Source organism: Typha angustifolia, chromosome 11 (assembly GCF_048772165.1).
Source record: "Typha angustifolia cultivar Huaian chromosome 11, ASM4877216v1, whole genome shotgun sequence".
Classification (NCBI taxonomy): Eukaryota; Viridiplantae; Streptophyta; class Magnoliopsida; order Poales; family Typhaceae; genus Typha; species Typha angustifolia.
Genome location: NC_133249.1, coordinates 7,158,435 through 7,183,278, shown reverse-complemented (window position 1 = coordinate 7,183,278; position 24,844 = coordinate 7,158,435). Strand labels below are relative to the sequence as shown.

At 34.1% G+C, this 24,844-nt stretch overlaps 2 protein-coding genes across 5 annotated transcripts; one reads left to right on the top strand and one right to left on the bottom strand.

Moving 5' to 3' along the window:
- Nucleotides 1-2,064: 2,064 nt before the first annotated feature.
- Nucleotides 2,065-8,200, top strand: LOC140769887 (probable alpha,alpha-trehalose-phosphate synthase [UDP-forming] 8). Its single transcript, XM_073110776.1, has 5 exons — nt 2,065-3,935; nt 4,009-4,285; nt 4,738-4,965; nt 8,028-8,084; nt 8,162-8,200. Exons 1-5 carry the CDS (start codon nt 2,065-2,067, stop codon nt 8,198-8,200), a joined length of 2,472 nt encoding a protein of 823 aa, XP_072966877.1.
- A 602-nt stretch (nt 8,201-8,802) lies between these two features.
- On the bottom strand, nt 8,803-19,252 carry LOC140771494 (uncharacterized). Of its 4 annotated transcripts, XM_073113077.1 has the most exons (5): nt 19,110-19,251; nt 13,309-17,059; nt 11,844-11,989; nt 8,947-9,130; nt 8,803-8,853 (listed from the first exon to the last, which is right to left on the bottom strand). In XM_073113077.1, the coding sequence occupies exon 2, from the start codon at nt 16,992-16,994 to the stop codon at nt 13,653-13,655; it is 3,342 nt and encodes a 1,113-aa protein (XP_072969178.1). In that variant the 5' UTR covers nt 16,995-17,059; nt 19,110-19,251; the 3' UTR covers nt 8,803-8,853; nt 8,947-9,130; nt 11,844-11,989; nt 13,309-13,652. The 4 variants fall into 4 exon arrangements, with proteins under 4 accessions (XP_072969178.1, XP_072969177.1, XP_072969179.1 ...); XM_073113076.1 differs by having other exon boundaries at nt 13,309-19,252; XM_073113078.1 differs by having other exon boundaries at nt 8,954-9,130; nt 13,309-19,252.
- Nucleotides 19,253-24,844: the final 5,592 nt, after the last annotated feature.

The following is a 24,844-nucleotide window of genomic DNA, read 5'->3' as shown; positions in this document are numbered from 1 at the left end:
ATTGAAGGATAAGAAAGAAGGCATTTATTATTCTCTATTAGACAACCTCCACCAGTTTCCATAGCTAGTTTCCATTTGTCAAATAGTGGAGAACAGAAATAGTATATTTGATTATTAATTAAGTCTTTTCATATCTCTGCTAATCGATTGACTAATAATTACAACAGGGTGTGCACCAGAGAAATTTAAGTGCTTAAAGTTAAAGCATAAGAGGGTAAGCTAAAGTTGATTACATTATGTGATAAGAGGGATGAATTATAATTTGCTTTTAAAAATAAAACCATCCTATGACGCCTAAACTTGATTACATTATGTGATATTTTCTTGACAAAAAGGCTGAATTGGGAACTAATAGAAAATGTATTTGAGAGATCTTAGAAAGTTGAGGTCAAGATGCAACAAAGAATAGCTAAAGTAGTTCTATCATGAGATAAAATTAAATATGCCAAGCTTTGATCATCTCCAAATTAAATTTAGACTCAGATTACTTAGAGCAAGGATCAATCAAACTCCACTCAATTACACCCACAATTACATCAATTGCAACTACTGCTATGCTATATATACAAAGGAGCTCAGCTGTCTTTTTGAACTCTTTCTTTTTAGTTATTTTTACATAATTGTTATTGAAAACTTCTAAAATATAATAATTATTGTTACATTCTTTAAAATATTATAATTACCATCAAAACTATCGTGCTATTTTGTTAGTTGAATCTAATTAATCATGATTAAAACACGATTTAGATTTAAAAAAAAAACTATTTTGTTCTTGTTTTAATTATTTTAAATGGTTTAAAAGCTATCAAATATTATACCCACTATCATAGTACAATAAAAAGTATCTTCTTTTATGCTAGATAAAAATTATTGATAAATATTTTACATTCTAAACTTAAAAAAAATAAGAGAGGGTAGTTTAATAATAATGTCATTATGTTAAAAAGCTAATAAATACCCCCCCTTTTTTATTAAAATTTTGTGTCTAATTTTCTCTATTTTGTACGGCTATCTAATTTAGATATGGCCTTCTATATGGCTGGTAAATCTAGTTTCCATTCCATTTATGGAAATATAGATTCTAGTTCCTGGATGAATCTAGCCATCTAATTTAGATATGGTGGGCTAAATACTTTCCATATGTCAGCTGACATCCAGAGCTTGAATAGATTGTTTAGATTCCCTCGGACAGACATAAGGGCACAACTCAATCCTACGTAGAATAAATTTTTGGAGCTTTCCATTTCCGGCGCTGTGTCACCTGTATATATAACTGTGACCATGGTTGAAGGGGATGAAGTAATTGAAGGGAGTAGCTCTCTTTAGGATAATAAGAAGAATTCCTCGGGGTACAATATGTCATTATTTATTCTTATCTTATTTCTTTCATGGACTTTTTATTAGTGCTAAAAGTTTTTTTTTTTTTTTCAAAGTCCACTTTGTTATTTGTTTGTCGTTATCGATTCATTTTCTGCAATTATTTTTCTAGAAATTACGATATTAGATGACTTCTTGTATCATTTATCGATCATATATCTGAATTTTACCGTTTTAACATCGGTTTGTCGTTAATAATAATTACTCGAAGGTTTATTTGATACTAATGCAGATTGATTGTTAAATTGTTTTTTTCTCTACTATTTCTATCTTTGATTTTATAAGTGTATGGCTGATGTGGTTAACAAAAAATTTCTACAATAGAAGATTTGCATCATCTGATCCATAGTTTCATGTTAGAAGATGCCAAGAAATTTCTTATTTTCTTTTCTCAAATTGAGAAGAGGGTTTTGAATTTTGCTCATATACTGATGCAATAAATTATTGAAACTTGAAAGTTTAGTTTTTCAATCATATATGGTCATTATTAACTAGAAGTGTTTCAATTATTTATTCTTAATTATTTAAGGCAATTTTGCTATGTCTTGCTACCTAGTTAATGCATTTACCAGATTATGTGCATTAGAACAATACACATCAACATCTCTTTTGCAGTTTTCCACAGATGATATTACTTTTGTGTGAGCTCTGATCATGAACAAGATTTTTTTTCAGATCAATTCCTTGATGGTCATGTCCAACTTGTCCTGCGGAAATCAAAGAATTTTCATCAGTGAAGATAGTCCAAAGTTAGTTGTCATGCAAAGAACAATCATAGTAGCTAATTTCCTTCCCCTGTACTCTGTAAAGGATCAAGAAACTGGAGAGTTTTGCTTCAGATGGGATGAAAGCTCATTGCTATTACAAATGAAAGATGGGTTTCCAGCAGAAACTGAAGTCATTTATGTAGGCAATTTAAATGTTACAATCGATGACGAAAAGGAGCAAGAAACTGTCTATCAGAAGCTCTACAAAGAATTCAGATGTGTACCTACTTTCCTGCACCATAACCTCTTTGACAAGTTCTATTTCACATTCTGCAAGCAAAAATTATGGCCTCTTCTCCATTGTAGTCTGAATTCTTGTGAACACTATGACAGGGAGCCTTTCAATGCTTATGTTTCTGCAAATATGCAATTCTGTGAAAAGGTGGTAGGTTTGATAGATTCAGATTCTGACTGTGTCTTGGTTCAAGATTATCACCTTATGCTTCTACCTAGTTTCTTAAGGAAGCGGGTGTGCCGAATCAAGCTTGGATTTTTCCTTCATAGCCCTTTCCCTCCATTAGAAATCTTTCAGACTCTACCTGCAAGTGAGGGAATACTTCGCGGATTACTTCACTCCGATCTCATTGGCTTTCAAACATTCGATTATATGAGAAACTTCCTCTCTTGCTGCAGCGGGATACTGGGACTGCATCATGAAGTAAAACATGGGCATATTGCAGTTGAGCACTACGGTCGCAAAGTGACAATTAGGTCTCTTCCTGTCGGTGTTCATCTTGGTTGGCTTGAATCAATACTGAATCTTCCCGCTACGATCACAAAGGTTCAAGAAATTGAGAAAGAATATAAAGGAATGACATTGTTTGTTGGTGTGGATGACATGGATATGTTCAAAGGCATCATCTTGAAATTGCTTGCAATGGAACAAATGCTGCAGATGTATAGGTATTATAGAGGGAAAATTGTTATTGTTCAAATTATCAATCCTCCAAGGAGAAAAGAACAAGATGTGATGGAAACAACAAGTGAAGTGGCTTTCATCGCCAAAAGAATTAATGAAGAATTTGGTGGCCCAGGATATACGCCCGTCGTCCTTATCGATCATTTTATTCCTTGCTCGGAGAAACTTGCTTTCTATGTGGCTGCCGATTGCTGCATAGTAACTGCTATAAGAGATGGTATGAACTTGATACCATATGAGTACATTGTTTGCAGGCAAGGATCTGAACTCATGGATAGAGAAAGGTGTATATCTTCTCACTCTAGCATGTTGATTCTATCAGAGTTCATCGGCTGTTCTCAAACTCTTAGCAGAGCTCTTTGCGTTAATCCTTATAGTACTCAGTCTGTTGTTGATGCCTTGTGTGAAGCAATGAACTTATCTGAAGACAAAAGAAAATTCCATCACAAAATACATTACAACTATATAGCTACACATGATCTAGCATATTGGACTAGCAGATTTGTAAATGATCTTGAAAAAGCATGTGAAGGTCGTAGAGATGGAGTGTACTGCAATCATGGAATTGGCTTAGGCTTCAAGGTTGTTGCCTATCCTCCTGATCTCACTGAATTATCCTTCAAACATATTTCTTTGCCATATAAGGCAGCAAAAAACAGGGTAATATTCTTGGATTATGATGGAATGATCATGTCTGAATCATGTGTATATGAATCTCCAAGCGCAAAAACTATAGCAATCCTCGATAACTTATGCAGGGACAGTCGAAACACAGTATGTATTCTCAGCAAAAAGGGGAGGAATCTACTAGATGCATGGCTTTCCTCTTGTGTATCTCTCAGTGCCGCTGCCGAACATGGTTATTTCATCAGGTACGACCGTTTATACTGAGAACTCTATCATCCTTCATTGTTAGATATTATGCTGCTCATTCTTTTCCTTTAGGTGGAGTAAAGCTTCTGCAAGGGAATCTACTTCATTAGTTAGTCAGGATTATGAATGGAGAAATTTTGCAGAGCTTGTAATGGAATTCTACAATCAGACAACAAATGGTTCCTATATAGAATCAAATGAGAGTTCATTGGCATGGCATTATAAACATGCAGATCCTGAGTTTGGTTCCTCCCAGGCTAAGGCCCTATTGGATCATCTTTGCTACTTACTGAAGGATGATCCTGTCATTGTTGACAGTGCTCAGGATATTGTGGAAGTTAAACCTCAGGTTACTACTTTTAAATCTGTGAACTCTTTGTGTGTGATTGCTAATTATATATTAAGACATTACTAGGTCCCACATCCAGCTTTTGCTGGACACGAACTTAAATTTGTTTATCCAACTTAGATCTAGGCTCAAAATTGTATCCTGATAGACTATCTAGATATTGATATATCATCTAAATATGTATGCATATATTCATATTAGGTGAAATTATTTATGAACATAACGAAATAATAATAGAATAGAGGTTGTCTGTGTTTTCCTTATGTATACTCCAAGGAATATTTCATCTATTTTGGCTTTGCGTATCAAATCTATATCCACTATCTGAACTTGCACCTGATACATTTGGACCTTGTGCTTTTGTGGAATAGCTTTCAGTATAATTCCATATATTATATCGCCTTTTCTCTTTTCTAGTGTTAAAACTACACTAATACTTGGTAAAACTACAGGGAATAACCAAAGGGTTGGCAGCCAAGAAGCTCATCAAGAAACTTATTCAAAGTGGGAAACCACCAGAGTTCATACTGTGCATTGCTGGTGATCAATCAGACGAACTGTTTGAGAGAATTAACAAGGCAGCTGAAGGAAATGCTTTTCCTAAATCTCCCCAAATCTTCACTTGCACAAGCTACAGAAAGCCAACTAATGCAAAATATTATGTCACTAATGTTGACAAAGTATTGGAGATTCTTCGAGCTATGGCTGATCATTCAAGCGAAAATAATCGAGCTAACTAACTAGTTCCTCGCAAAAAAATATGGTTATAAACCTCAATTTTCTTTTTTTTTCAATTCATTTTTGTTTCCACCTACTTGATTCTTCGGTCCTAAAATAGATTTTTGAGATTCTACTTTTGAATATTGGCTAAGGTTTTGCAAAATTGATAGCCTCATCAGTATTTTGAAAGGCAATTTTGGCGGCTACCTTAGTATTGGTGGCCTATGGACCGCCCCACACAGGCCAAATGCGGCCTAGCAAGGCGATTAGATTGTATATACAGTTTTTGAGAACGGATATGCAACACATGTGATTTTCAACAGCCATTTGACAGTTTTTAAGAGGCCATTTACTGGTCTAGATAGACCGGATTAGCAAGCGTGAGTTATGGTTTTCTATATTATATTAAAACATGATGCTACCAAATGTTATACATGTGTACATAATATAGTTCTATACATATTATTTAGTATGGTTATACAAAACCTAGTTTTATTACTAACCAAATATTACATATAATATATAATATATCATATATAATATTTTAGTATATTAAAAAACTAAGTTGTATTATATATCACCTAGTGTATTCTGCAACAATGAACCTCATCACTTCAAAATAACAGACATATATTGGTGTGCAATTTAAGCAGATATTATTTGAGTAGTAATTTTGGGTGATAAAAGCAAATATACCATTGCCTTTTGTTGCTATTCAGATGTCAAAAATCCAACCTCCTGTGCTTGAGAATCCCATCTAGAGCAGGGTGTGGGTGCTGCTCAAAATGATGATCTGCCACTTTGTCTAGGGATTTATCTGAAGATAAATTAAGAATATTCTTGTTTCAAATCAAAAGTCTATGGTCGACTACATTGATATATGATGTAAAACTTGGTAGTTTAATATAAAGTCCAGAGTGCTTTTAACTAGCATACTAGAAAATTATATCTTTAAAGAAATTTCCAGCAATATATGATAATTTCAGATACCAAGTAATACAAAATATTTAGGAAGAATTTAAGCAAACAATTACAAAAGAAACTTGCTTAATCTATAGTGAATCTATTGTGAATTTATTGTAAAAAGAGAGAAATAGAACAAAACAATATCCAGCTGAGTTTAGAACTTTCCTAATCTATTGTAAATCTTAAACAGGATTAAAACTCTTTAAAAGCAGCCAACAGAACATCAAAATAAATATAAAATATATATATAAACAAAATCGCATAAAAGTTCACTTTTTGATCATTTAAGATCGCATCTACAATCCCCAATTCATTGATCCGATCCTTTTGGTATTCTGAATCACATTTTAGCAATCACTATCAAAACAATTATTTCTTCCACACCTTTGTATAAAATTGCATGTTTTTTTCCTATCATTTCTGTTATGAACTGCAGTTTCCAACATAATTTTTTTTTCCTCAAACCAATAACCTTTTCCTTTCTCCAAGAGATCTGATAGAATACTTCTCTAGGTATCACATAAACTGAGATCTGATAGAAGTAAAGAATCACTTGAATGCTGAATAAATGAAGCAGTAATTTTTGGTTAAAACTGAAAAATAGTTGGCACTCATTTCAAGTTCTTAACAAATTATGTTCATGAAAGTAATAGCTCACCTTAATTTCAAGGGTATAAAATAAGCATGGATGCAAAAAAACTTGCACATCAATATAGGAAACACCTTCAAATTTGACACTAACCTCACAAGTAATAACACATAGAAACCTAACTGAAAGGTATTGATATATTCAATCAAGTATACAATAAGAGATAGGTCAGATGCAGTTTAGACAAAGAACTCTTAACAAGAAACATGATATCCCTTTTTCAAGGACAGTCATACATGATCTAAAGAAAACATGAACATCTAATGAAATTGAATCCAGTGGCATAAAATCCAACCATTTTCTTCAAACTCTTGATTTTCTTAGATACCAACCAACAACTACATCCCCGGATATTAACGTTCGCTTCTTTTCGACAGCCACATTTCTACCCATTTAACCCACAGATCACAAAAGCGAAACACAGCAGTAGATGAAAAGATCAGTAATTTGGACTTCGATTAAAATCCTGAAGAAATCTCTAAAACGACAGGAAACGGCATTTGGGTTTTGGAGCAAAGGGATGCGAGAGCCGGATGCAGAGGCTTAGCGATGGATTCCCGCTTTGTAACCTCTCAAAATCTTCCCTTTTCCGTTTCTTAATAGTAAAAAAATAAAGTAAATACTTAAAATTAAGTATATATATTAAAAATATTTATAATCTAATCTTTATAATATTCTTCTTGTTTAACACTAAATAAATAAATTTAAAGGAAAATTCTTTTCATGTATGATATTGTGCATATGTTCTTAATTTGATGGTACAAAATAGATCAAAGAAAATTGAGAGAGTCTCAATAACATTAGAGAAACATTAAAATACTTAAAGAAGTCTCCTAATCGTTTATCTAAATTTAATGGTATAAGATGGATTAAAGGATATAAGCATATAGCATGTTATTTTAAGCAATTACTTCATAATTTCTTTATCCAATTTCAGAGTATTGATCAAGGTACATACCAGTTGCAAATTTGACATGGGCTTTGAGAAAATGTGATTAACATCAGGGAGATGAATAAATACTCATGTGAATAAAGCAGCATTAAAATATAAAAAAAATCAGCTGATTGCAACATTTTTTTAGGTAATAAACAAGGTAGTGTGGACTAATCATCATAACCCAAATTCAAAACTAATTATCTCTTCATGTATTCTTAGGTTCATTTCTGGTTACCAGTTCCCTTCCACCTATGGTGTAATTTTCTCAATATTAACAGATCTTCTCTAGTCAGAACTTAGGGCATGTTTTGCATCAATTCTATAGTAAGAAATTGCAGAAGACATCTTTGATTTTGAAGTCCTGAAATTTAATGAAACAAGAATTGGCAGTGATCTCAAATGCTCTTCGGCATATTAATATATTTCTGACAATCCTGTTGATCTCAATATTTCTATTTCACCTTATGTAGGATGACTTGGAACTCAAATTAAAAGGAGTGCGTGAGAAGCCGTGTTCTAAAGAACTGGTAAGTCTTATCTTCTTTCTTATGCTTGCTTGTCTTAGCAATGGTAACTTTTTAACTTCTTTCTTATGCTTATGCAGTTAGAGATTTTCAGTGGACAAGAAGTAGGCATCTTCTAATAAAGTTTAATCCTCAGGGAGGAGGAGACTTCCTGCGATTTCTGGCATGTCTTTCTGAGATTCCATGATTTCTAACTACAAATTAGACCTCGGAATCATTGATAGATCAACGTCTCAATTGAACAAACAAGCGCGCAGATTAGAAAGCAAAAACTCATCTTTTATTACAGCCTAGTCATGGATTGTTCTCATTGTTTTTCAAGCACATTGATCATTTTTCTGGTAAGCCTGTTCTTCCCAGTCATTGAATTTGAATAGATATTGCTCACAGTTTAACCATGCACTTCCTCCCTCTTCCATTTGTTATAAAGTGCAAATAGCCCTCTCTTTTCAAAGACTTAGGAAACTTTAGCCATGAAAAAAGAGGGGGAGAAAAGATATAGCAATCGATCAGAATTATAAAATAGAGGTCTCTCTTGCTGCCAGTGGTGTTCTTTCCAACGCCATAAAATTAGGGTGATTCGACTTTTTTGATCTCCCCTTTTAAATGATACTACGCATGACTGTCAAGATGCACATCTCGAATCCTTTGCAAATCATGAAGCAACTAATAATATTATTCCCGTAAGCAATGTGCAGAGAAGTGAATAAGGTAACATTGATTCTTTCAGCCTGTGATATGTAAGACAGACTCTGGATATATGATGAAGGATCTGCAAAACAGAGGTAGAGGCAAGAAATTAATAAGAGCAGTAAATTTTGAAATTAAGAAATAAAGCAAACTATCTGTTTTAAGTGAATCAAACCTCATACATCTTGGAAACATCGCAGGAAATTCTTTGTAGGGTTTTCTATCTTTTGGACATCTAATTGAATTCTTGAAAACGACAGCCGACTGCCTAATCACAGCCTTTCAGAACATTAAAAAAAGGGTAATTCCCAATTCTCACTGTAGTTGAGTTAGTCTGACTGGACTGTGAGGTTTTGGAGCTGCAACACAGAACATAAAGCTAAAAATCTTAATCTAGCCAAGAACTTGTAAAATTTTAACGAACAGTTCAAACGTGAGCATGGTGACCTCAATCTAGTGGCAAAGGTCAACAAGAAGTGAAGGGCCGAAGTGAAACTTACAGGTTGTTGTTTTAGCAAAAATAGAGAAAAACTATATTCAATTGTAAAGTAGCTGACATACGATTAGGGGTAAAAACGGATAGGATACTGACCGAATAGCGCTCAACTCATATTTGAATCCATTTTTTTTAATCCGGATACGGATTCAGATACAAATATTGGACGGATAGTAAAATTTAAAATCGTATTCTAACTAAACATATATGGATAATGTTCGGATACGGATCGGATAATTTTCAGGTACAGATTTAGATAATTTTCGGATATGGATCGGATCTTAAACGGATATAAATTGGATCATAAATGAATACAAATAGAATTATAAACGAATACAGATAGGATCATAAACAATTATAACCTTTATTTTAGACACAATTAACACAAAAGACTATTTCAAAAAAAAAAAAAGGCTTTGATAACAAGAAAAAGCTTCAATAATAAAGAGTCAAAGCACACTTCACTTGCACCTAAAAAAACAAGAGAAAGCTTTGATAACAAGTCAAAACACACTTCACTTCCAAAAAATTTTCAGATGTCAACTTCTTTTTCTTTGTTCTATCATTATTAAAAATACTATTGGAGATGTCATCTTGAACTAATGCATCTATAAATGCCAGACTCCTAAACATGGACACACTAAAACTAATTACAAAAAGGTAAGAGCATAAAAAAAAAGAACACATTAAAGATAAAAACAATCTTACCGGTCTAGCAATTTTTGAAAACTAATTACTCTTACAAAGTTGCAAAACTGTCAGACAAGAGAGGAGAGAAAAAACTAGCTGCAAAGTGTGAAACCTACATAAACATAAGAATCAAGCACAAGATATAAAACAGAATTATAAATAACCAGATGTTGTATAAGGCAGACTAGTAGAAATATTTTAAGAATACCCCCTCAATGTCTATTGATAAATTGATATGTACAATTGATCTAACTAGATGGAATAATGCCACTTAGATTGGTTGTATGAAATATACCTTTACGTTAAATCAAATCTTTGAAGAGTGGTCTGGGTGGAGCTTGAAGAAGATTATTTACTAGTACTAGAAAAAAAAGTAGCATCTCACTACTGCAAATTATAAGGGTGTAAAAGTATGGTAGTCATGGTCTGGTCTGAATATGAGAAAAGAGGTCATGGTCTAAAGATGTGGTGACAGCATGCTTTTATTTATATAAATGCTAATATCACTTAGCAAATGCAACTGGCTTGAGAAGTGAAAGAAAATGGCAATACCAGCTTAATAAAATACATACTTGGAAAGCACTTTTCAAATGGGAAAAATGGTGAACCTCCTGTCCAAGGTGAATGAATGGTGTGGATGGTGAATTAAAGATAAACTTTCTCTGTTAACATAAAAAATAAAAAATTCTGAAAAATATCATGACCAAGATATATGAGTACAAAACTATTTTGATTGAGTAAAGAGGCAAATTTTTTGACATACATCAAGACAAATAGTAGGAGAAAAGAACAATCAGCTTTCAGGCTAGAGAAGAGATCATGAACAAGATAATATTAGACCAATATCCTTTTGAACAGAAGGATTCACTATCGTGCTGAAAGCTAGGCCAGCTTCAAAAGAATCAAGCTACTAACTTATCAACCAAGAGATAGAACGAAAATTGCAGTAAGTTGGAAGTGATCATACAAGCAGAGAAGACAGAGAGGCAAAGACGGCGACGGAGGAGGAGTTGAAGACGACAACAACAGAGGAGGAGTTGAAGACGACGACGAAGGAGTTGAAGGTGACAAAGGAGGAGTTGAAGACGGCAATGGCGAATGAGGGAGTTGAAGATGGCAACAAAGGAGGAGTTGAAGACGACGATGGCGAAGGAGGAGTTGAAGACGGCGACAGCAATGACGACGGTGATGGCAACGGAGGAGTTAAAGAGGGTGATCGGGTGATGGTGAGGATAGATTCTGGTGGCGGCGGCTAGATTGGGAAAGAGATGGAAAGGGTTAGGGTTAGGGTTAGGGTTAAGGATTAGTGGGTTGCAGGGTTGGATTGTTGGTAGGGGTATTTTATAAGCAGTTAAACGGATATTCATTATCCAATCCGAATCCAATAACATTAATTATATCGTATCCGTATCCGGATCTGAATTTTTTCTAAAAAGACTATTCGGATCCGGATATTTAACTTAAAACATATTCGTATCCCTATCCGTATCCGTATCTAGATAAGATAGGATTTTTTAATCTGTATCCAATCCGATCTGATCTGGATCAGATAGCAAGTCGGATCAGACTTAATTCGACCCGTTTTCACCCCCTACATATGATGGCTAATAATGTCTTCTTTAGGAATGGATGACTGCCATGGCATAAAAAGTTGAAGTAACAATGATCTAAAAATATATTAATCTCTGCTACTAAATTACCATTACAGAGATATGTGAACAGGTCACCAACTTTTAAACAGTATATTTCACAACAAACCTAACATATAAAATTATAATCCAACAGTTAGAGGAAATTTTTTGCAAGAATTAAGATATGTGAATGATAGATTATCAAAAAGAGTGGATGACAAATAGATAGGAAAGATCAATGATAGATATCGATACCATTTGGTTTCCTTGTTCATAGAAATATCGTAATAGAGCAATAGCCTCTTCAAACATGATTCCTGCTGTGCATTTGAAGCCCTTTCCTCCAAAAGTCCCATTGCACCCATCATCAAATAGCAGTCAAAGGTAGCAACAATGGAATTCTGTAATATACAACCAGAAAGCTATTTATATTTGAGCATCGTTATGCCCGACTGAACTTAAGTACATCTCAACTCATAAATCAAAAAAAGGGGTTAGACAACCATTTGGCAGCAAATTCTCCAAAAAGTTCAGTAGTGAGAGCCTTCAATTTCGAGTAGCACACATAAGAGTATAAATAGTAATAGTCAGGATTACTTTTGATATAGTTTGGTGCAGGAAAGCATGGCAGGAAAACAAATAAAGCGTGGAAAACTACATACAGTCATACTACACAGATTACAGATAATCTGACAGCATTTCCAGTCACTTACAATTGTATGACAAGTAAAAAATGAGTTCAATCTCTCACCAAAGCAACTTCAAGAAGAAGAAAAATACTCATTCATCATCTATTTTCCTTGATGACAGAAAAACCTACCTGGTACTCTTTTTCACAAGTTTTTGGCCAATATGAGATTATGACCTACCATTATTGGCAATATAAGCAAGTGTGCTAAATGTAATTGTCATAGACACAATCTTCTGTCAGGAATACTGAGAGAAGCTTCAAAGCAGAAAAGGAATTTATCATGTTACTTCCATAAAAGCCGTTATGCACCCTTGCTTTCATTTCTTCTTATCTCTTTTTTTCTCTTTTGATGATGATGAAAGTATTCTACTTTTGTCCAATTACATATTTCCAACACTGATGGCAAAAATCATCAAGATACATATACTTGCCAATCCTAGTAGATCGAGCTAATCTGCAAACGTTGACATCTTGCTGACAGATACAACCAACCTAGAACAAATTTTAGACTTTTTCAATGACATTTTCATCTATATCAACTTCTTTTCTATAGTTTCCAAGTACACAAGTTACTCTGAATCATATTGCAGTAATATATGAATCTAAGTGCCAGTGCAACACAACACAGAATGTAATTAACCTTTTATATGTAAATAATGCACAATTACAGTAATCATGTAGCTAATGGAATTAAGAAAATTTCATCAGTCTAATTATAAATCAAATTGGTATGGAGATAAACAATATCATTTCCATACAGGAAGCATTTCTTGGTTTCCAAATTTTGTGACCAACCAGGCATTCAATAAAGCAATTATGTAACAAGGGAATTGCACCAGAAACTCAAGGGAATCAGACCCAACAGAGTGTTAACCACTTTGATGAAACAAAGGTCTTCTTTGCTGGTACTACAGAGTATAGACTACATTAAAATGAAAACAATGATCTCTGAAAAACACGACATGAAGTCTAGCAGCTCAAGCCACACATATGAAAACAATAGGCAAAATAGAAATAGAAAAAGTATACCTGAGACGATTGTTTGAGCCAAAACGAGATCTTTCATAGGTTTTGAACATGAAAAAGGTATTTGTCAATTCATCTGATGTTCTAGCTGTTTGCACCTATTCATTGCCCGCCCTGTAGCTCTACATGCCTTTGATGAAGCACAAGACCCTGGTCAACAAACTTTGCTGTTCGCAAGGAGGCTTCCTCAAGCATGGTAGCTTTTCTCATCACTGACTAATCGAGCTTCCAGTACCAAAATTAAGTTGATCAGTCTCTCATCTTTTCTTTCTTTGGATATGCCTTGATGATTTAAACTTCAGCATGCCATGTATCTCAAAAAGAAAATGGTGCATATAAGTTCCAATTCATGGTGCATAACTAATTCTTCTCCGGCAGTGCCTAATATTGTTTAATCTCTTCATTGCTTTTTCCAGCCCCTCCTGCAAACAATTGGGAACTCTTTCTGAAGAACTCAAACCTCTCTCCTGTATATCTTTCAGCAGTTTTTCTCCTTCCACAAAATTCTTTTCCATAAAAACAGCATCAATGAGCACAGTATATGTTGCAATATTAGGCCAAAGCCTGTTTTGCTTCATCTCTTCATACAGGTCTAGCGCATCAGAAAGACGACCATTGGTACACAATCCTGTAATAAGAACATTATAAGTAACAACATCTAATTTCAAGCCATACCGTTCCATGACATCCTTTAAGCACAAAGCATCACCAAGCTTAGTTTCTTTGCAGAGAGTATGCATGAGAGTAGTGAAAGTAGCAATTGTTGGCACTTTCCCTGCTCGCATCATGCCATGAAAAACCAATATTGCCTCTTCAAGCTTCCCACATTTACAAAGGCCTCTAACTATTGAGCTCTCTGCAACTTCACATGGAACAAGACCCAAAGCTTCCATCTCATCTTTCAATCTGAATGCTCCCCAAATGTCACCAACCCTACATTTCCCATTGATCAGTGTAATATAATATGTGTGCTTTGGACAAAATCCTCTCTCCATCATTTCATGCAATATTGCATAACTTTGTTGGAAACAATTCCTTCTATTTAATCCACTTATGATGGCACTGTAAGTGTCACTGCTGGGTGACATTTCTAAACGTTTCATACAATTTAAAAGCTTAAAAGCATTAGACATCTGAGTTTTATCGCTATACTCAGTGATAAGCATATCAAAAGTTGAACTATCAGGAAAAACTCCCCTTAGCATCATCTTCTCCAACAGCTTTACTCCAATGTCAATCATACCAGACTTGCAAAGTCCAAGAATTAGTGAATGATATGTTAAGTTATCAGGAATAAATCCTCTCTTTATAATACTTTTGTATAACTTAAAACATTTCAATGCCTGCTGGTTTTTGACAAGTCCGTGCATAAGAATGTTGTAAGTAGATAGATTTGGATCTATACTTTTGTTCTGCATCATGGAAATCATGCTCTCCGCTTTTTGAATCATACCTGCCTTTGAGTACCCCAATATCATGGCGTTGAAAGCAATAGTGTCAGGCTGTAGGTATTTTTTCTCCATCATCTCTTCAAACAAGTATGAAGCAGCATTTAGATGGCCTTCTCTTACCAGTCCATTGATTAAGCAAGTATAAGCGACATGACTAGGAAAAAGTTCTCTCTCCCACATTTTGTTAAATAGAATGACTGCAGGAACAAGCTTACCTTTTCTGCAAAATCCACTAAGGAGAATTGTATAAGTGTAGATATCAGGTACTACATTATTCTCGATCATTTTATCCCATAATCTCAAAGCAGCCTCCAAGTTTCCGAATTTGCAAATTTCTATGAGTAGTGAGTTATAGGTATGTGTATCAATAGCAAAAGGTATTTCACAGAGGTGGGTCAGAAACTTCTTTGCCTCATTCAAATTGCCTCCTCTGCATAATCCTTTAAGTAAACTTGCATATGTGAACTTATTTGGAGAATGGCCACATCTGACCATTTCATCGTAAAAGCAAAATGCTGCTAATGCATCGCCTCTATTGCAGTACCCATGCATTATATGGTTGAAGGTAATGGAGTTAATTGCTAGTTTCATCCTAGTCATGTGTTGCAGTAAACACTCTGCTTGTGTCAACATACCCAGTCTACAAAAAGCAGAAATTAGAAAATTACAAATGACTGGATGGGCAACTTGACCCATACGATGCATATCAACATATAAGTTCATTGCTTTCTGAACATCCCCTTTCTCACAAGAGTAGTAAATCAGCGTTGCATACACTATGTTATTAGGCATAACCCCAGTTTTGAGCATCTTTGATAGAATCTCTTTTGCTTGGCCCATCTTACCCATTTTGCAAAAGCCATTTAAAAGTGCAGAATAAGTAACAACATCTGGACTAACCCCAGCGTCAAGCATAGTGTACAGATACTGTAGAGCTTTATAGAGGTCTCCCTCTCTACAGAACCCATCAATCAGGATTGTGTACATGACATGGTTGATATTACAACCCTTCGATCTCAGCTTTTGAAGAACCTTCACAGCAGACTCTAACTTTGAAGATTTGCAATAGCCATTCAGTAGAGCACCATAACTGAACTCATTAGGCCTTACACCTGTGGCTTCCATTTCATCTAAAATTCTTGCAGCTTCATTAGTATTTCCATTTCGACAGTGCCCATCAATTAATGTATTGTAAGTAACGAGACTTGGTTTAATCTTAACATTCAACATATCATTGAAAATTCGAGTAGCAATATCAGTCTTGCCTTCTCTACAAAAACCATTGATAAGGGTATTATATGTGCTTTCAGTAGGACATAGTTTCTTCTCCCTCATTCTTTTCAACAATAAATAAGCTCGAGCACTTCGCCCCCATTTACACAACCTACCAATTAATATATTAAATGTGTATACATCCGGCTCAATGCCTTCTCTGTCCATGCCATCTAGTACCTTCAAAGCAGCCTTAAACCTTCCTTTTTTGCAATACCAATGAAGCATTGTATTGTAAGTGACAACATTTGGAGAACAACCGATCTCTTCCATCATTTGGAAGATATAACTAGCCTTTCCAAGCTTCCCCATTGAGAATAGAGAATTCAGAACAATATTCAAAGTGCTCACATCTAAAGAGATCCTTCTTGCCAACATCTCTTCAAAAAATGACCAAATTGATGTCATTTTCCTATGCTCTGCAAGGGCAGCAAGGATGATATTACAAGTATAAGTTGAAGCTTTAAATCCCTGGGAACCCATCAAACGAAAAGCCTCTACAGCACTTTTAAGCATCTCTTCCTCAACATAGACCTTAATCCACATATCAAAAACTGACGGATTAGAATTGCAACGACGGTAGGTCTCCATGAGAGAACAAAAAACAGTAGGACAAGCGACATCCATTCGACAAAGATATTTCAATACAGCCTTAGCCGACTCATACATCCGAGCTCGAACTAAAATGTGAGCTGTAATACAGTAGATATGAGTAATCTGATTGAAACCAGGCTGCTGGATGATCCAATTCAGAATCTTTAAAGCCATCTTACCATGAACCTTCCTAAGTGACGCCAACTTGTACTCCATGTGATTCAACGACTCCCATCGGTGTACCGTTAGCATAGTGTAGATACTATATTCTACGGAGCAAGGAATTTGAAGGATAGGCAACATCTTTTTCTCATGGAGAGCATGGTATGCTCCTCTGTGGATAAGAAAGTTTCTAACCCTAACCCTAACCATTTCTGCCCGGGATTCTTGCCTGAGATTTTTTTGGAGATTGGTTGTTTCGTCTTCTTCCTTACGCTCTATTAGATGAAGAGAAAAAGAAAGGTAAGTTTAAGTTTAACGAGATAAAATAAGATAAACTAATGCACTTACCATTATACCGTTCATCTAATATGTATCAAACTAATCCAAGAACAATCGGTCTACTACAAAGTACAAGACGTCCTAAGGAACATAATATTTCTATGTTGGTATAAACCCTTATGCAACGTTAAAAGCGATTGCGAGTGGCGGGTGGTGGGTGGCAGGCGATCACCCCATAAGAGGAGCATGGCCATGCTTTTCATGAGAAAAAGATATTGCCTATCCTTTAAATTCCTTGTTCCGTAGAAGATAATATCTACACTATGCTAACGATACATTGATGGGAATCGTTGAATCACATGGAGTACAAGTTGGCGTCACTTATGAAGGTTCATAGTAAGATGGCTGTGAAGATTCTGAATTGGATTATCTAGCAGCCTAATTTCAATCAGATTACTTATATCTACTGTATTACAGCTCATATACTAGTTCGAGCCCGGATGTATGAGCCGGCTAAGGCCATATTGAAATATCTTTGTCGAATGGATGTCGCTTGTCCTATTGTTTTCTGTTCTCTCATGGAGACCTATCGCCATCACAATCTATCGATTCTTAACCTATGGATTAAAGTCTATATTGAGAAAGAGATGCTTGAAAGTGTTGTAAATATTTTTCGTTTGATAGGTTCCCATAAATTTAAAGCTTCAACTTATACTTGTAATACCATCCTTGCTGCCCTTGCAGAGCAAAGGAAAGTAGCATCAGTTTGGTCATTTTTCAAAGAAAATGTTAGCAAGAAGGATCTCTTCATATGTCAGCATTTTGAATATTATTCTGAATTCTCTCTTCTCAATGGGGAAGCTTGAAAAGACTATTTATATCTTTCAAATGATGGAAGAGATCGACTGTTCTCCAAATGTTGTCACTTACAATACAACGCTTCATTAGCAGATGTATACACATTTCATTATTCTACTCAGTTTCGATTTTCTAAATAGAATTCATAATCAATTTTCTAAGCCTACTAGGATTAGGCTTTTTAAGTTTTCTTTGAATTTGAACTTTGACTTGAACTTTGACTCTTACTTTCTATATTAGAATCTTATTTCCGCCCTTGAAAATTTCAAATGCAATTAGATAGAGAATTGCACTTTCCTTGTACTCTTTCCAAGTTTAGTTATCTCTTTGAGTTTTGATAGTAAGATTATGACATATAGAAGTTCTTTATAGTCTAAATAACATGAATAATATGAAACTAATTTATCCATATCATTAGAGATAAATCTAGGATTTATCAAAGATTAAATATCTCCAGAGTAGGTTTTGCCTTTTGTCAGAAAAAAGGAGATGTTATCTTCTAATTGTTAGATTATAATTTTATATGTTAGATTTTGTTGTGCAATATATTGTTTAAAAGTTGGTGACATGGAGTACTCATCATGTTGCTTATCGCTGTTTCAGTAGCAAAGATTAATATTTTTAGATCATTGTTACTTCAAATTTTTATGACATGGCAGTCATCCATTCCTAAAGAAGATATTATTTGCCATCATATGTAGGGGTGAAAAGCGGTCAGATTAAGTCTGACCTGACCCGACCCGCTACCCCATCCGGATCAGATTCAGATTAAAAAGTCCTCTCTGATCCGGATCCAGATACGAATACGGATAGGCCTTAAGTTAAACATCCGGATCTGGATAGTCTTTTTAGAAAAAATTCGGATCCGAATGGGGATTTGGTATAACTAATGTTATTGAATTCGGATCTAGTGGCAAAGGTCAACAAGAAGTGAACGGCAGAAGTGAAACAATCAGGTTGCTGGTTTAGCAAATATAGAGAATAACTATATTCAATTGTAAAGTAGCTGACATATGATCAGGCTAGAGAAGAGATCATCAACAAGTAAGATAATATTAGACCAACATCCTTTTGAACAGAAGGATTCACTATCGTGATCAAAGCTAGGCCAGTTTCAAAAGAATCAAGCTACTGACTTAACAATCAAGAGACAGAACGGAAACCGCAGTAAGTTGGAAGTAATCATACAAGCGGAGAGGACGGAGAGGTGAAGACGGCGACGGAGGAGTTGAAGACGGAAACGGCGACGGAGGAGTTGAAGACGGCAACGGCGACGTAGGAGTTGAAGACGGCAACGGCGACGGAGGAGGGGTTGAAGACGGCAACGGCGACGGAGGAGGGGTTGAATACGGTGATCGGGTGATGTAAGGAGAGATTTTGGTGGCGGCAGCTAGATTGGGAATGAGATGGAGAGGGTTAGCGTAAGGAACTAAGGACCAGTGGGTTGCTGGTTGCTGGATTGTGTTATCGGTAGCACTATTTATATAAGCGGTTAAATGGATATTCGCTATCCATATCCAAATCCAATAACATTAGTTATATGGTATGAGTTATCCGTATCCCCTATCGGGATACATATACGATGTAACTTATACCATATCCGGATACAAATTTTTTTCTAAAAAGACCATTCTGATTTGGATCCGGATATTCAACTTAAAATCGACCCGAATTAGGTAGCAAGTCAAGTCAAACTTAATCTGATCTATTTTAACCCCTACATATGATGATGGCTAATAATATCCTCTTTAGGAATGGATGATTGCCGTGGCATAAACATTTGATGTAATAATGATCTAAAAATATTAATTTCTGCTACTAAACTTACCATTACAAAGATAAGCAGCATGATGAGTTACTACAGGTCACCAACTTTTAACATATAAAATATAAAATTACAATCTAACAATTAGAAGATAACATCTCCATTTGACAAAAAGGCAAAACCTACTCTAGAGATTTTTAATCTTGGATAAAAATCCTAGATTTATCTCTAATGATATGGATTAATTAGTTTTATATTATTCATGTTATTTAGACTATAAAAGAACTTCTATTTGTCATAATCTTACTATTAGAACTACAAAGAGATAACTAAACTTAGAAAGAGTCCAAGGAAAATGCAATCCTTCATCTAATTGCATTCGAAATTCTGTAAGGCGAGAATAAGATTCTAATATAGAAAGTAAGAGTCAAAGTTCAAATTCAAATAAAACTTGAAAAGCCTAATCCTAGTAAGTTTAGAAAAATGATTATGAATTCTATTTAGAAAACCAAAACCTAGTAGAAAAATCAAACTATAATCCTAGTCGGATTATAAATCTAAATCTTACTAGACTATGTTACAACCCGACCACATGGGTTAAGTCGAGTCGAGTCGAGTTAGTTACTTGGTTTTATCTTATTATTTTAAATTTTAAATAAATCAGATAATTCGTATGTGGATCTGATCCGCTAGGGATTTTTACTCTTATAAATAGGAGTGGATATATTGATAAGACTTAGGGAATAAATTTGAGTTTAGCAAAATATTTCTTATCGCTTTTATCTTTTACCTTAGTTATTAGATTGTTTTTATCTTTCTAGAAATAAATCATAACTATAAAAGCATCCCAACCTTCCAAACCCTAGCCATCTTCCTCCACCAGCAACCACTCTACCATATGGCCGTCCACCACTCTCCAACGACTACCGGAATGTCGGTTAATTACTATTCTGTCATAGTTCGACTTTGCTCCATTATTTTAATCATAACTTTTCATTCAGATCTCTAAATTGACTTCATTTTAAAGTCATTAAATTCGGAACTTCCGAGCTTACTACCCCTCAAAATCACAGGATCATCCTACGAACGGATTGTTTTAGATCTGGTTTGTAATAGACTAAGGAAATCAAATATTACTCAAATTATGAAATCAAACTCAAGTTAGAAAATAAATACAAAATGAGTAAGTGTAGAAAATGTAAAGCTGAGAGGGAATAGAAAAAGTAAACTACATGGCAAACACACGACCATGATTTCTTTTAACGTGAAAACCTCTTAGTCTGTTGAGACCAAAAAACTATGGATCCGCTCAAATCAAATCAATCTATAATATATTATTTGTAAAAATAAAAAGTACTTAAAACTCTTTCAACAATTTGTCATCTAAGTGTTGAAGTTTGTATCCCTTCCTTAAATTCCATTTCGATTAACTACTTTATGGTTAGATTACCTTCGCATCTAGTCCACAATATGTCATTATGGATCACTCCTCAAATACTTAGTGATCATTGGTAGATGTTGTCGAGACCCATCGACGATAAGGCTCCTCAAAGGTCAATAGGGCTACAGGCAACTCCATCAACATATTGAGCTTTAGTTACAAGCCTCATGATGAATAAGGTTTTCTAACTGGTGTGTTCAAACGCAAGGAAGGGTCGTTCGAATGCACCATTCAGACTCCTAGATTGCGTTCACATACGTAGAGACACTATTTTGGCCATTCGGACGCCCTGTGAGGCCGTTTGAACGCTCGCGATGAGAATGCTTGTACTAGGTCTATTTTCTTTAGTTATTTGGTTGCTTAATTAGCCTCCAATATATAATGTGGAAAGCAGTCTCATTAAGAATTATGGGAATGAATTATTGAGTTAATCTTTCTTTTGCCCTCTAGTCTGAAGCTTCTCCCTTCTCGCTCAAACCTTAGCTGCGTGGCACTACGCTGTTAGTTATTTTTTTGCCTCTTTTGACTATCGGACTCTCCCTCCTTCTTGGGACACCAACCCCTTCTCCCCCTTCTTCCTTCACTCTATTGCATCTCGTGCAAAACCTACCTATAATCCATGCCCACTCTATCTCCACCTCCATCTCCATGTCATCATCAACACCTCTACCATAACTTTGTCAATTTTTGCCTAAGCTACACTCTAAATCCACCAAGGGTAATATAAAAAATATAGATTAGGAAGATATGGATGGAACACATCTAGTTTCATAATTTTCTAATTACAAAAGAAAATTTGATGAATATTCTCCACCGACTGCGCAAATTGCTTTCTTGCACACGAACTTAAATCGGTAGTCAAGATCAGATCATAACATAACGTAGGTGTACAATGCTAACTAAGTATGCAATGTAAGAGTGCTAGATATACAAATATTTTTCATAGCGTACAAATTTTTTTCTTTGATAAATACTATTACGTTTTTCAAAAATAATAAAATTTTATTCGAGATGGAAAATATTTTTGTATTTTAGCTTAACATGAGATTATTAAGTATTTATTTTGATACAATATTAGTACATATTAGTTTATGTATATTTATTTCGATAAAATATTGTTTTATTTATTTCAATAAAATATTAGTTTATTAATATTACTTTTTTGATGTTATTAGTACATATAAAAATTATTTTAATAATAAGATTATTTATCAAAAAAAGTCTTATATCAATTAAATACTATATTATTAAGAGTTTTATTATATTTACATTTTAAGTATATGCAATTAAAATAATATTTGATAATAATAAATTTTAAAATAAACACATTTGTAAAATATACATTTTCATTTTAGCTTAAAACATGAGATTATTAATAATATTATATTATTTTTTTCCAAATTTCTTATTTTATTATTTAAAGAAAGAAATATTTAATTAGGTTAATTGATAGTTTAAATAGTAATTATATTATTTAACCTACGAGTAAATATTTATTTCGATAAAATGTTATTTTATTAATATTATATTTTTTATGTTATTAGTACATATAAAAATTATTTAATAATAAGAGAATTTATAAAAAAATATTATATCAATTCAATACTATATTATTGAGAATTTTATAATATTTATATTTATGTACATACAACTAAAATAATATTAATATTAATACTTTTTAGAATGTGCTTATTTTTATGAAATATTAAATTATTAAAATTTATGCTATTTAAATTAAATTTTATTTATTTAGTGTAAAATAATAAAAATATAATGAGAGAAGAGAGAATAGAGATGAGAAATAAATTATGATAAGATGGTTGAGAGAGCGAAGAGCGAAGACCGGAGACCGGCGAGATGAGTAATAAATTATGCTAAGATGTTTAAAAAAGATAAGATATGAGTAATAAATTATAATAAGATATTTAAGAGAGGTTGTAATCAAATTAATGGTAAATAGGTTTAATGTGTGGTATAAGAGATAATTTTGTTCAATAATATTTATATTCTAGAATATGGCTGTTATGATATTTAATTATTGTTTCAAAATAAGAGGTTGTATTTTGGAATAAGAATTTTTTATTATTCTTGAAGTAAAGGTGTATGAAGTCTCATATTTGACTCTTGTAACAAAACAATAGAGACTTTAGGTTGACCAAAGCTGAGTGCATATATAAATCAAGGTAACCCTTCTTTGAAACACTTTGGTATTGTTCCTAAATCCTTCACCCACCTTATCTATTGATGTGCTGAGCTGAGAGGTAGGAGCAACTCTATGTGATTCATTACACTTGCTTTTGCCCCACCTCATAAGCTGGCAGGAAGGAGCGACACTTTTTTTATAATATGAATCAATATACTCATTGATCAAGCGTGCTTGCATTGAATATAACCGGGCTAAGTTGATTTATCAAAACCATGGGATGTAAAATAGCTCATGCAATCTTAGATTATTTCACACTTAACTTAGTAAGCTAGCTTAGTAAACTATGCCAACCTGGTTCTCCATGCACTATGGTAGGCTTTCACAATCTCAAAGGTGGCTCTTGATACTTAAAAATCTATTTCCTCTAACAAGCTCTTTGCCTACACGACGTCCCTATCACAGGTTTTGCCTCTGAGTTGACCATTTTGATCTTGCTCGTGTCTCGTTCTGCCTTGAGGCCCCCAAACATTCCTCTTTCCTCCTTCAATGATTTACTCCCCTAATTTTAGTAGGCATCGGTCTTTTGCATATGGCTATAGTTGCTTGCTCTTTTTCGTCTCTTCAATTCCCAATGAACAACAAAATTTGAAGTAGATCTAAAACGTTAGGGCAAAGGATGTCCATATCTTTCAACGCGCCATTTTACAAGTCCCCTCACTCGGTCACACCTCTAATAACTTATAAAAGAGGACAAAAAAGAGAAATAATAAAAAATAATGCTATGTGTATACCACGAGGAGGTTTCTTCACTTTTAAGCATTCTCACTAGGGTTTCAAAATTAGTCACGATAATAATTCAATCAAATTGCCTCCTTGAGGCCTATTTCAAGTTTTATAGGAAACAAAAGATTAGGAAGACATTTGGCCTTGAAATAAGGCCAATTTCACAATAGATATATCTAGTTGTTATTCCCAAAATAAGATATTTATTCAGGAATAACAACTTTTGTGTTTACTTGTCTTCTATAATAAAAGTATAATAATTATCTTCTATAAAGTGAAGAAAAAGATAGAAAACAGTCTTCTATAATAAAAATATAATAATTATCTTTTTTATAAAGTGAAGAAAAAGACAGAAAACAGTCCGTCCTTTATAACATTACGATAAATACCATTTGATTTGACACAAAATCGATTGATGAAATAAATATCAATGGTAAATTAGGTAATTAGATTAATGTGCGGTATAAAATACTATTTTAATAAATAATATTTGTATTATAGAATATATTATTATAATATTTAGTTGTTATTCCGAAATAAAGAGTTATATTTTAGAATTAAGAAAAAAGATATCCCTGAAGTGATCTTTGGCTAAGAGGGGTGCTTCTAGTTAGCATGCACCAAAAGGAGGAAGCTAAGCCTGAGTAAGCGAGGCAAATAACAGTTGCAAATAAAGCCCAAAAGTCTCACTGGAAGCAAAGTCGGTTTTGTAGCAATGCAATGCCTTCCTCCATCGGGAAGCCCAAATTGAGGCCCAATTGGATTTGCTACATCTACAACTTCCTCTC

What these genes read in the sequence shown, in the direction of transcription:
- LOC140769887 (XM_073110776.1), top strand. Translation starts at nt 2,065, where the DNA reads ATGGTCATGTCCAACTTGTCCTGCGGAAATCAAAGAATTTTCATCAGT. An exon ending in ATGTCACTAATGTTGACAAA is followed by an intron (nt 4,966 to 8,027) that starts GTATTGGAGATT and finishes CACCTTATGTAG; the next exon opens with GATGACTTGGAACTCAAATT. An exon ending in AGCCGTGTTCTAAAGAACTG is followed by an intron (nt 8,085 to 8,161) that starts GTAAGTCTTATC and finishes ATGCTTATGCAG; the next exon opens with TTAGAGATTTTCAGTGGACA.
- LOC140771494 (XM_073113076.1), bottom strand. Translation starts at nt 16,994, where the DNA reads ATGGTTAGGGTTAGGGTTAGAAACTTTCTTATCCACAGAGGAGCATAC.